Below are 13,823 nucleotides of genomic sequence, written 5' to 3'. Positions count from 1 at the left end.
TTAATTAATTTATCTGTATCATGTTAAAATTATCAAAAAGTTTGAAATTATTTAATTTTTTTATGTTTAAAAGAATATAATTTTATAGGTTTAATATATTCGTTAACCCCTGAACTTGATAACTTTACTCATAACCTTTTGACCTTTTTTTATCATGCCAATCCCTAAAATTGGCATAAATTACATACATCAATCCTTAAGGCTAACCCCAATTATTTTTTTAAAAAATTAGTTCTAATTAAATAGCAGCAGTTAAATATGTTTAGATAAATTATGCTATTAGTCATGTATTATGCGTAAAGTTATAGATTTAGTCATGTTCTCCAACTAGATCATTCTTAGTCGCTATAGTTTTTGAATTTCGAAATTTCAGTAATAATACGAACAATAGCCTTTAAATCTATTAACTTATTTTTTTTTTGTAAATAATATATGAAAATAACAACTAACATAATATTATACATGCAATAATATGTTTGGCGCATCAAATTTTAAAAATAACAAAACCTAATGAATTTATTGCCATTAGATCAAGACTAAAATTTTCAAATTCTAAAAAGATAGGGATTAAAAATGACCAAATTAAAATACAAGTACTAAATCCACAACTTACGCAAAGCATAGAATCTAATAGTACCAAATTAATAAATATTGAGTTATAAATAATTTAAGATTGATATAAAATAAATAAATAAAACATAGTTTAAATATGTAGAGGTGTTACACTCTTTTATTTTAGTTATTATACTTAAATTTTGAAATATTAAACTTATACACTTTAATTTTTTTTATTACATTCCATCCAATTTTGCCCTTAATTGTTAGTGTGGCTATTAAAGAAAAAGGTAAAATAACTTTTACATCCCTTAACATTTATCGTTTTTGTTAATTTAGCTTTTAATCTTTAGAACCCATAAAAATTCTTAATTTCTTCTCATATTTAAAAATAAAAATTATGAAATTTAGAAATAAAAAAAAGTGTTTTAAATAAATTTAAAAAAGAAAAGCCTTCCATGCTCCTTGCTATTGTTTACGCATGACAGGATCATGGACTTCGCCCTCTTATTGCTTAGTTTGAAGGACGTAAAGGGTTTGTTCTTACCTCTTTGTAATATTTTTATGGTCCCTGTTCTTTTGCCATAATATCAACTACACATTTTGTCTTTTTTTTGTTTCACTAAATTTAAATTACAATAATTCATAAAATTTTAATTTGCTGACTCAAATTAGTCCCTACCAATTTATTCAGCATCCTATAATATAAGTTTGCGATGAGTGGGAAGGAGAATTATTTAGGGTTAAAGTACTTGAGAGGTCCCTATATTACAGGGGTTAGATCGAATTAGTCATTTTAATATTAAATGAATCAATTCAGTCCCTACACTATTAAAAAGAATTAAATAAGTCCAAATTGTTAAAAATTAAGATTTATGTATAAAAATATATTGAAAATTATCATTATTTATTTGTAGTTATATTCCAAATAAAATATTTTATTTATAGAACCAGAAAAACTTTAAAAATTTTAACTTTATTAAATTATAAATGATAACTCTATTCCAATTTAACTTTATTTGAATCCGTTTAATAGTACAGATTAAATTAATATATTTAATAATAAAAATAATAATTTAATCATACCTCTTGAGTAGATTCACCATTTCATAGTCTATAACCATAGGTGTCTTAGGTCTTATTTTTTCTGTATTAATGCAATCATACATTTCAGTGATCAAATGGGTGAAAAGGTTTTATCGCTTTTAGAAAAGAAGCCCTTTTTGGGCAAAATTTAAAGAAATTGAGTCTCGAAATTAGTATATTGTGTATACATTGTATTTAAATTTAATTTGAAAGATTGGAAATTCCATATCATTATTAAAAAAAATTCAAATTAATATTTAAATAAAAAAATTATATATAATTTATTTGAATTAAATTAAAAAAAATATTTGTTTGAATTTTATTTAATACGACGGATTGAATAGCTTAAACTTTGAATAAACTTTATTACAAGGAGTAAATAATAATTTTTTTTTGAATTTTTGTAACTTTTTATAATTTTTTGAAATTTTAATTTTTTTAATTTTAAAGAGTTTTATTTTTTTTCATATTTTTTTTATTTTTTAAAACATTATAATTTTATATATTTTAAGATTTCCATAAAAAAATCTTTTTACTTTTTAGAATTTTTATGTATTTTTTAAAAATAAAAACCAACTTGAAAAGAAATGCAAAATTTAAGGGTTAAAAAAGTTATTTCACCTTTTTCTATAATTATCACATCTACAACCAACAACAAATTTGAATGGATGTTTGTGAAAAAATGGAGATATTTAAATTTAAATAAAATAGTATAGAAATTTATATTTTGGAAGAATATAAAGACCCTTAACCTATTTAAACCCTTTTGTATTAACTCCTAAGTGATGGTCAAAATTAAATTTATGATTTTAAATATATTATATTTTTTGAGAAATAAAGATATTAAATTCATAAATGATCAAATTTAACCTTAAAATAAAAATTTCTATAATTGAAGGACTATTTATGTAATTTAGTCTGATAAAAAATTTCTCTCTTCCCTTCCCTAAAGCAAGAGTAGATACTCCCAGTGACTGAAATATCTATTTTGTTGTTCATATTCATAAAGAAGCTACACAACTGTATACAATTATGTATTTTTCCCCTTGATGATGGTTATATGTTATATAATTTGACACCTAGAGAAAAAATTGAATACCCAAAGTATTAAAAACATGCAAATTAACTAACATTTTCAAGAACAAAAATGAGCTGCTGTTACTTTGCTTTCACTGGCTTATTGCTCTTCCTCACCGGAACAGTACCCTCCGCCGCCGCCGCACCTGATCGCTTCCATAAACCCTTTCGGCTGAAATCTTGGGACCCAAAACCCCAATCTCAAGAATTCTTCGAGTTGACCAATCCTCTACCGTCCGATCATCTGACTCCGTCATGTTCCCTCACCGTCATCAATCATTCATTCGCCAACACAATCGACTCCCCTCCTTTCTCCGCCCCTTACTCTCCACCTTCCGATTGTTCTCCGCCCTGGCCGCGCGTCGTCCTCGATTTCCGCGCTGACTCCTCCGGCGATCAGTACGATCGTATCGCCGCCATCTGGCTCGACGGCGCCGAGATTTTCCGGACCAGCACGGCGGAGCCGACGGATACGGGGATCTTCTGGAGAGTCAGGAAGGATATCACTAGGTATTCTTCGATTCTTTATAAACCCCAACTTAACGTCACCATGATGCTCGAGAACGTCGTTAACGACATTTACACTGGCGTTTACGACATTCATGTTTCCTTCCTGTTTTACAAAGAAAACATCGTGCCCAACGACGTTAGGTTTCCGTCAATTTTTTCCCCAAGTCAAAACCATTACGACAATTTGGGAACCGCCGAATTGGGATTGTTCAAAACCCCGCCAGATTTGATAATCCCGATCTCCAGCGACGGCGAAAGAGGGCATTGGTTCAGAGTGGAAAGCGAATCGGACGTTCACGTCAAAAAAGTCCGATTCCCGGACAACACTATTCAAGTCGTTTTGGAATTATACGCGTCGTTTCATGGCAATGACGAGTTTTGGTATTCGAATCCGCCTTATTCCTACATCCGAATGAACAATCTGACGACGGCGCGTGGGAACGGCGCATACAGGGAAGTTTTCGTGACGATCGACGGGAAATTCGTGGGATCGGAGGTGGTTTTTCCGGTTGTTTTCACCGGCGGGATTAACCCATTATTCTGGGAACCGATCGTGGCGATCGGGGATTTCAATTTACCAAGCTACGATCTAGATTTAACCCCGTTTTTGGGATGGTTATTGGACGGGAAATATCACGATATTGCAATCTGTGTCGATGATGCGATATCGTTTTGGCTGGTGAATGCGAATTTACACTTTTGGTTAGATCATGGAACTCCCAAAGTTGAAGCTCAATCGGTGGTTTACAACAGTCCGGCGCTGGCCATTCAAAGACGAGAAGCTTTCACAATGCTTGATGGGAGTTTTAGGATTAAAGCCAATAGGAAAAGTGAGTTTGCAGGTTGGGTTAAATCCACAGCTGGTAATTTCACCACCATTGTTTCACAGCAATTTAAGCTTACAAATGTAGTCAGGTTTTACTTCAATGGGACTTACAAGATTGTTCAACAAAGAGTTAAGGCGAAGAGGGATTCGAGGATTCGAGCGGATTCGGGTAATTTGGTAGGTCGTACGGTTGTTCAGAGGCAGTATCCATTAAAGGTGATCACGTCTACTGTTCCATTGCCTCTGATAGGTTCCTTGGGGTCCAAGGAAGAGGAAATGTATATGATGATCACCAACGTTTCTCATGCCTTGAGAGAACGGCGGATCAATGGGTTGTCTTCGAGTACTCTAAACAACCGGCAGGAATCGGAGGGATGGATGAAGGTGAAGGGCCATTCAGTTATCTCCGGCAGTGGGAGTACATGGCAGAAATACAATTACAGGGACGAGTTCGGTTGCTATTCTCGGACCGTATTGGCATTGGAGGGCAAGCTTGCCATTGACAATACGACGTTTTCTTGTGCATCTTCCGCGTAGTTTCAGTTGTTTGCCATCACCAATTTGTATGGAACACTCCAAGTAATACTTTGGTATGTCGTCTATACAGTATGTAGTGTACGAGTTTGTGTGTCTACTTTAGCTTCTACCTTACTCTAATGTATATGGTTTCTATTTAATACCTTCTTTGTATTCATCGCTATTCGCTAGTTATGTTTTGCACATTTCTTTTTCTTTTCTTTTCTTTTTTTTTTCTAACGAGAGATAGTAATTCCATTCATTAAAAAGAATACATCAATTGAAATGACAACAATAGCCTTTTATAAATTCTAATGAATCAAATAAAACCAAAATTGAAATAGCATTTGAAGCTATTTATTTCCATTGTTCAAATAATTGCATGTCATGACCGTTATAAAAGTCTCATGAAAAAGAAATATATACAATAAACACCGCTAAACTAGCAATATCAGAAAAACTACCAATGATGCCATAATCAGACTATGCTAATAACGAGCTCTAGTTAACGACAATGTCAGAGATCCCAAAACACTCAACATTGGTGATGCACAAAATCAATCACCCAAATGACCCAACCTTATTCAAAACTTCTCGAAAACAAAACTAAAAAATACTAAAATTATAATTATTAACACCGCCACAACTTTCAAAGAAAATAGAGTAAATTATCGTTATCATTACAACTTTTGAAGAAAGTAAAATAAACTTTATTTGTACATTGACTCTCACTCGATAGCAACCAATGAAACTCATCGACTAGAAAAATATCGCTAAAACTGTTAAAAATCAAGAAAAGAAAAAGGAGAGAACTAAAAGAAACCTCGAAAGGGAGAGTAGAGTATAAAATTTTCATTTTAAGCACAAATAGAGTTTCGACATACCATATTGATTAATACAACTAACTTTTAAGTGATTGGTGTAAACAAAAAAAAAAACATATTTACAAGCTAATTCGATTTTATTCGAAGAAAAATTATTTAATTATTATAATATTGAGTTTAAATCAATAAGTGAATAAAATTTAAATATTTTAATATATATTTTAAAAATTTTCATATATTTTTGAAAATCTCAATATAAACTCTAACATAATTAATCAAGATTGGATTGAATTCAAGATTTATTTATTTTCATAAAAAACAAAAAGTATTCAAAAATGGAATCAGACATCAAGCACAAATTTATTAATATCATTACACCATGAGTCCTTGGTGAAGGGCATCCGATTTCTAAAAGAAGTCTTCTCCTACAAGTAAAACCATTTTGTCCAATTTCTAAATGAAGTGGATACCTCCTCTTTACTTGGAAACTTCATTAGATTCACTTAAATTGTCTGCAACTATGGAATTTTATTTAAATTAGGCAAATAAAAAATTGGAAAGAAAAAGGAAATGAAGAAGGCGAAACCATTTGCTTTTTTTTTTCCTTTCCAGCTGTTCATCTAACATTATTCAGACTAAAATTTTTAAAAGAAAATATCAATGTCTGATACATTCAGATATTAGTACAAGATCTATGATCCTCTGAATAATTAACAAAATTTAAAAGAAATTGCATACTTGTGTTGAATACAACACTCACTTCGAGTCCGTCTAACGTAACTGTCCAAAACCTCTGCTGGACCTGTTGTTCATGGCCAAGCAAAACTCGGATAATTTAATCGACAGATAAGCTATTTTAATGCTATAAACTCATCCTTCTTCTATAGGATTGAATTTAGGGTAAAGAAGTATTTGAATGTTGCAGAGTTGAAGTCCAATCTTAATCGAGGACAATTTGGGAGTGGAAGAACCTGGATAACTGCTCATGTTTCTTTTCGGTTATCATTCTCACTCGGACGCCAAAAGCCCTTCTCGCCAACAAGAAATTGGCCTTGATAAAGTGTTGTTGACCAGTGAAGTGAACGGAGTACTGGATTGAGCTTCTTAATATTTTCCATGGTGTCTTGGACCAAAAGATATCCACCGGGTCTAAGTATCCGATCCATTTCCACAGCTAAGTCAATAATATCGCATCTGAGAGAGGGGCAAAATGTCTGATAACTAATTCAACCATAAATCCAATAGCTTCGAAATTATATGCATGACGCAGTTACTAGCTTTAGTCATCTATTAGGTCATTCAATCACCTACTTGGAGTACACATCGCAAATAAAGCATAAAAATATTTAGATCAGTAACTTTTAAGTGTTCACTACTGCATACCTCTCTTTTAGGTTTTTGAAGAGAAAGCTGGCATGCAGTAGATCGTATGTTCGAGGGTACGTATTGAAAGACTCACACCAGTCATGATAGACTCCGATCAACCCCCTTTCGAAAATAATGGACAATGTATCTTGTGCATCAATTGGTACAACATTCATCACCCAAAGTGGTTGGTCAATAAGAGCTGCAGCAAACCTGCAAACAACAATTTCGATACGAGCATGGGAATTCTTCAAAAGAGAAAGTTTATCTTGATATGTCAGATAGCAGTGGACATGAAAAATAAAGGATCAGAGGACATATTCGAAAAAAGAAAACTGCTCTTGCGATACTACAGCAACATACCATATGTCATATAACTCGTAAGAAATTAAAGGTGCTAGAAATATGAGGCAGAGAACTCCTATAAAACACTTGTATCTCCTTTCATCGAAGTGAAATGGAATATAGGTCATAGGATCACGAATTACACAGAGAATGAGCAAGATGAATCACACGTTTAAACATTAATAAACTTTTTTTTTTTTACAGAAAAAAGTTTAGAACATTGTTATATTACTTACCCTCCATAACCAGCATTCATATCTATTACATTTCTTATCCGCCCCAAGCTTATAGCTAGCCCATCAAGATACACCTCTGATACAAGTGCTGCCCAATGTTTGGTGTCCTCAATGAATATGTCTTCAGCATCTGGTTCGGATGGAAGGCTAGGAGGCTTACTGCTAAGCCTTTGTGGCCACGGTGTGGACCATCTGAGCAAATTACCCATCCTGTCAACTGGAAGACGCGAAATACAATAACTAAGAGGCTCGTACCTGTCACCATCAATAGACATCATGAGAAGCAATTTCAAAACAAATAAACGCCAGCACCACATATCCCAACATTATTCATGCAAGTATTTGAGCGTGAGCAATGTATGGTATGGACAATACTCTTAAAAGATTACCATGAGACATTCTGATTGGTTTTCTGTTCACACAAAGGTGGAAGTTTTTCTTTGCGCTGCTTGTAACAGGAATATGAGGAAGGCTTTTGATATATTACGAGTCCAACTCCAGTTGAATCAACAGTTTTAGCCACAATCTTCCAGCATAAGGATGTTGTCAAAGCTACCATTGCTGAAATATATACAAAGTATTGGACCAACTTAGCACATCTAGATTATAATAATGAGATGGAAAAAAGAAATAAATGAGGTGACTAATCATACTGGGACAAAACAAGTAAGCAAGGAAAATCTAAAGAAGGGAAAACAATTTTGTATTCCCCCATGAAAAGTAAGAGAGAGCAGCATTCTCACACTTCCAAACTTTACTATCTCTTTCATCATCTCGATAAACTGGTGTGGCAGACCATATGAAATATCCTCCTGGCTTAAGAACCCTGTTCAGCTCCAATAATGGTTTCCCACCTGCATTTTGCATTCCAAAGCAGCAAAAGTCTCAAAAATTCCATGATATGCTACAAAAAATAGAAAACTGAAACAAGGAAAATAAGTATAACAGCAAAGTCAAACATATGCTGAAAGGAATTAATAAAAGATACCATACCATCTCCGTCCCAATGAACCCTGCATCGTGCACAATGTATCAAATCATATGCATTGTCTGGAAATGTTAGCTTTTGTGTACCGATGACAGAAAGTATAGCAGGAATTCCCCTCTCTAGAGCAAACTGTATCTGAGATTCATGTTCATCCTTGGGGGCAAATGACATGGTAATTACATCTTTATCCAGCAAATAACCACCAAAGCTAGCAACACCGCAGCCGACATCTAAAATAACCCTAATGTTCTTTCCCCATTTAATAGCTGGTAAAGTCTGGAGGGAAAAAAATAACTATAAGGGAGAGGGACATAACGATGCTTAAAATAAAATATTAGTAGTCTTTTTGAGGTCCACACTTCAACCAATAGCAGAGGAGAAATCAGAAATCAAGTGTTAACTTGCCAAAGGATTGGAAAATCCAGCACATACCTTATGTATGAAATCAATGTAGCTTTGAACACCGTTCTTAAATTGAGTACCGCCACCAGGGAAAACAAAATAATCACCAGATTTTCGCACCCAATTCTGTTCCTTTTTGTATTCCACAAGCTTAGGATGAGGAACATTGCCATACCAAATCTACAAACGAGCACGAATACGTTATATCACCTGCATATTTAGCAAGTAAAACAACACTAGAAATGTTTATACATCAGAAATTTCTTTCATTTTATATCTTTTAGCACCCAGCTTCCCAAAACCTGTTCCTGGTGAACATCAGACTTCCGTTCTTCGCATCTCACTCCTCACGTATAATAGGCTATGTTACTCTAACTTGGGTGTGCTTGTTAATTATGGGTATATGCCGGATACAAGCATGTTCAATTTTTTATTTTTATTTTTTAAAGTTTTTCTATATATTTGGACCGTCCTCTAGAGTCATATTCAATACCCTCTGTCCAAATATAGATTGGGCGTAGGCAATTGACATTTCAAGAAAAAATAAGCCTCAAAATAACATAGCAATTGAACAGGCTTATGATTAAAGAAACGAAATGTTTAAAATCGCCATCGTAACAGAGCATACTACTATTTTCTAGATAGACAAAATTATCTAGAAGTTCACTAAATGTTAAGAATTTTATCATATAAATTCGACTTTTCAGTTCTATAAATCACTTTTGCACTAAAATTTAAGAACTCACACTTTTTCAATGACTAAACCATGTTGCAAGTAATTTTGTTTAAATAAAAATCAATTAAACAAAAATCTTACCAAAAATAAAAAAGCTGAAGCTCACCATGTCCCTGCTTTTAGGCCAATGAACCGGAACCTTATAACCAATCGGCAAAGGCGCCAAACATCTCGGACTGGGCTTCGGACAATGCCTTTCCCTATGCTCCATCCGCCTCCTGGATTTCAATTCTTTAATCGCTTTCCAATTATCCAAGCACGGTATATAATCCACCGCCAACGGACCTAACTGACAGTTCTCCCATTTTATATCCAAACTCACATTCAAGTCCACGTCAGAAGCTGCGGCGGTGGTCTTGGGAACCGGTTTCGTGGAGGAGACGGGGACATTGTTCGGAGATCGTGAGGGTAACGGACGCGGCGGTGGAGGAAGAGGATCGGAAACTTGGAAATTGGTGGAGAGGAGGAGGGAAGGGGAAGAGGAGGAGTAGGAAAAGAGGAGGATGGTGACGGAAATGAGAAGAAATGAGAAAGCGAAAAGGAAAGGGAATTTGCGTTCTTTGAACATGTTTTGGACGGAAATCGGCATTTTGGATCGGAGAGTAAAATTTGCTTAAAACTTTACTATTAAAGGAATTCCAAATGTCGTTATCATTGAAGGCACTTGAAATCATAATTGCGGAAATTTTGCTGTGTGTGGGACACTTGCTCATGCTGTAAATCAACCGGGTTGGATCCCATCCCACTCACTCCGATTTATAAAATAAAAAAATTAAAACCAGTTTAACCCCTCTATGTCGATTCACGACTCAGTTGATTTGATACCTTTTTATGATTTGATATTCTAATCCGCTCTCGGTACAATGGGTCAGTTCGATCCAAACAACCACGATTGTAAATTTTTATATACTTCTTACATTTAAAATTTTATCCCCTTATTTTAATTTTTTCAAGAAATTAATCTACTTTTTGAATTTAAAAATTTACTTTCAAATTATATATAACCACGTAATATTTAACGATATTAACTATTGAATTAATTAATAATATTATAAAATTTTAGAAATCAAATTATGTTAAAAATTAAAATATACGGATTAAATATCAATTTTAAACATAATAAAAAGTCAAAAAACTGAAATATATAGATTTTCATTCTCAACTAATCCATTTATATCTAGTTGGTTCTTAATTTTTTTTAGATCTAGTGAGTCCCTAAATTTGTTTTCTGTTAATCAAGTTGGTATCTCTACACTAACACCGTTAGTTTGTGCTGGTGTGGCATTACTAACCAATCTTACATTGCCACATGGTAGCCTCTTATTACGTCATGTAACAAATTTTTTTAAAAAATTTAAAAATTAAATATATAAAATTTAATTAAAAATGTATATTTTTTTCACATCTAGAATGGATTGTATAAGGACAACTGGATTCATTCTAGATGAATTTTTGATAATTTTATATATTTTTTACTATTTTTATAAAATATTAGTTATTCAGGTTATTGTTATTTAAATATATATAACATATAAGCTTATAAATATATATATATAAACCTATCATATATATAAATGGTGAATATTAAGTATACTGATAATATAATTTTTTTCCATAAGCAATTTTAAAAAATTGACATGACTGTATCTAAGGGAGCTGGCAGGGGCCTGGTCCTTCACTAAAATGGAAAATTATCCATTAGACCCTTTATAAATTTTAAAATTTTAAATTAGTAAAGATAAAACTAAACTTTGGCCCCCTAAAAATGATAAAAATTTGATTTAGTCCTTTAATAATTATAAAGATATAGACTATTAAAAATTAAATTTTAATTTTGACCCCCTAAAAAATATTTTGACTTCGCCCCTGGACATGTCCCTCCTTTTTTTTAAATATTTATTTTTTAATAATTTACTATAACCCTATAGGACACTTGTCAATCCCTGACTTTGCTTGTGTAGTCCAAAAACTCCACTGGTAGTGTACCAAATAATTTCCATTATATAAATATATAAAAATGTATAAAGTTATAAGCATATGTTTATATTTTTTATACAAATATATTTATAAAATTTTATAATATATTTTTATAAATTTATATATATTATAGGTTTTTAAATATTTTTATAAGTTTATATTTTATATATTTTCAAAACAATATAAATTTTTTAAAAATATTTTATAAAAATTAACTACATATAAAATTACCAAAAACACATTTGGAATAAATTTGACCAGATTCCATTTTTGATGTAAAAAAATAAACATTTAATTAATTTATAGATTTTTTTATGTTTGCCTTATGGCTTATTGAGAGGTTGCTATGTGGCACCATTGGATTGGCTTATAGTGCCACATCAGCAGAAAATAACAATACTAGTGTAGAAGTACCAACCTGGTTGATAGAATACAAGTATAAAAACCAACTAGGTAACATAAAATATAGACCAACTAGGTACAAATGGACAAGTTTGAAGGCCAAAATATATATTAACCCGTGATCCATTAACCTTAAAAAAAACTATTTAAAAAACAAAGATAAAAATAAGTTTAGCCATAACGTTTGCATCTTTGATCAATTTGATTCTTATTTTTTTTAGCTAAATTTATTCATTAACCTTCCAAGTAGAGTTAACCACATTCTTTTTAACGGCAATGTTGAGTAAAATAATTTTTTTTAACCATATTGGGGAGGTAACCTGCATAGAAGTCCATGTATACTTTATGTTGACATTACACTATTGTTTTATATTAAAAAAATTAATGTGAGAATTTTAATATGTATTGTCAAGTTTAAAAGTTTGACATTTTAATCACTGTTTTTGTTAAAAAATAGAAATTTAATTTTTTTAAAAAAAAGATTGAGGACTGAATCTAGTTAAAAAAAGAGAGACGAAATTGGTAAAATATATAAATGTGAAAGGCTACATTTACCCTTATGGCTATTAAATATTATTTTAAATATTTATATATTATTAAAAAACTTTATTTTATTCAAATATAATATATATATTATAGCTTGGTTTTTAATAAATAAATAAATAAAAATTAATTAATTGATACAATTATTTGGCACCAAGTATAGTACACATTCTTTTTACTAGATTAGCTTGATTTGAGTCTGGTTTTTAATGTTGTGTTATATTTTCAATACATTTGACGTTTGGAAGTTAGAATAAAAATTTATGGGCAAAAAAGACAAATTGTCTACCTATACTTTCTTATGTCTAAATACTTATTCCCATTAATTTAATACTATATTTACTTTCTTATGCTCCCACGGTCCGAACTCGGCCCGACCCGGCCCATGAGCACCTCTTGCATTAATTATTATGAAAATCATATTTTAAAATTTATTAAAAAGAGAGATTAATTTCCCATATATTATAACTAAAAGATAAGCTTTCAATTACCGAGAACTTATTCATATAATTTTGTATTTTTGGTGATAAACTCAAAATGTTTATTCATAAATAAAGTTGTAACTTTTTTTTTTGAAATTATTTAAATAGCTTGCAAAGTATAATAGTGAATATCATACACAGGCGTAACATCTCCCTTAGTATTATTAGAGTAATTATGAAAATTCTATTAAATAATATTTACTTATTTCTACAATTTCACTTATCTACACTAGTCATTCATCACCTACAATGTTTTACATCTCTTGAATACCATTTCTATGTATATTCTAAAAGTTATTTATATTTATAAATTTTTATTCCATAAAAAATACATTTTCCAAGATAATTTTAAGTTCAAAATTTATGCAAACAGTATTTTAAGCATTATAAAAGAGAATCAAAATGATATATTCATTTAACACAGTTAGATTGATGTATAGCAAAAAGAATAATAGGCTTAAATATGTATCTAAGATTAATTTCAAATTTGGTTTTGTTTTAATCCATTAACTCCATTTATGTGGACCAACCCTGTCAACTCCCTTTTTTCTTAGGACTCGGATGTTAATTATATCTTAGTTACTCAGTAAATCTTAATTTTTTAACATCTATAATACAAAATTATACCACTAATATAATAACATAGGGTAGCTATGTTATTAAGAACCACTTTTTTTTTATTTTCCAATAAAATTTTCAAGTTAATTGAAAAAAACTACAGTTTTAAAGATGTTTTCGATGTAAGATTTTACTCCTTTATTTATCAAATTAATTTATTTAATCAAAGCTGATGAAAAGTTGAGCTTTGGGTAAAATAATACAAGAACAACTTCAACTCTTCCTATTTATTTAAACAAAATTAATAAAAATTTTAATATTTATTTTGACTAATTAAGATTTCCATATATAACTGTAATAAATCTCTTTAAAAATAAATTCATCTAACAAAGACA

General features: G+C 31.1%; 2 protein-coding genes across 3 annotated transcripts; one reads left to right on the top strand and one right to left on the bottom strand.

Moving 5' to 3' along the window:
* The first annotated feature begins 2,504 nt into the window (after positions 1–2,504).
* LOC121218568 (peptide-N4-(N-acetyl-beta-glucosaminyl)asparagine amidase A) lies at positions 2,505–4,748 on the top strand. Its single transcript, XM_041095997.1, has one exon. It carries the CDS (start codon positions 2,789–2,791, stop codon positions 4,589–4,591), a length of 1,803 nt encoding a protein of 600 aa, XP_040951931.1. The 5' UTR covers positions 2,505–2,788; the 3' UTR covers positions 4,592–4,748.
* A 1,217-nt stretch (positions 4,749–5,965) lies between these two features.
* LOC107900554 (probable methyltransferase PMT23) lies at positions 5,966–10,254 on the bottom strand. Of its 2 annotated transcripts, XM_041095996.1 has the most exons (9): positions 9,573–10,254; positions 8,761–8,910; positions 8,334–8,604; positions 8,084–8,194; positions 7,730–7,901; positions 7,341–7,595; positions 6,778–6,972; positions 6,366–6,588; positions 5,966–6,196 (listed from the first exon to the last, which is right to left on the bottom strand). In XM_041095996.1, the coding sequence occupies exons 1-8, from the start codon at positions 10,053–10,055 to the stop codon at positions 6,378–6,380; spliced, it is 1,848 nt and encodes a 615-aa protein (XP_040951930.1). In that variant the 5' UTR covers positions 10,056–10,254; the 3' UTR covers positions 5,966–6,196; positions 6,366–6,377. The 2 variants fall into 2 exon arrangements, with proteins under 2 accessions (XP_040951930.1, XP_016681671.1); XM_016826182.2 differs by having other exon boundaries at positions 5,966–6,588; positions 9,573–10,253.
* Positions 10,255–13,823: the final 3,569 nt, after the last annotated feature.

This window comes from Gossypium hirsutum, chromosome D06 (genome assembly GCF_007990345.1).
Source record: "Gossypium hirsutum isolate 1008001.06 chromosome D06, Gossypium_hirsutum_v2.1, whole genome shotgun sequence".
Taxonomy (NCBI): Eukaryota; Viridiplantae; Streptophyta; class Magnoliopsida; order Malvales; family Malvaceae; genus Gossypium; species Gossypium hirsutum.
Note: the sequence above shows the minus strand (reverse complement) of the source record. Positions and strands in the feature narration are given on the sequence as shown.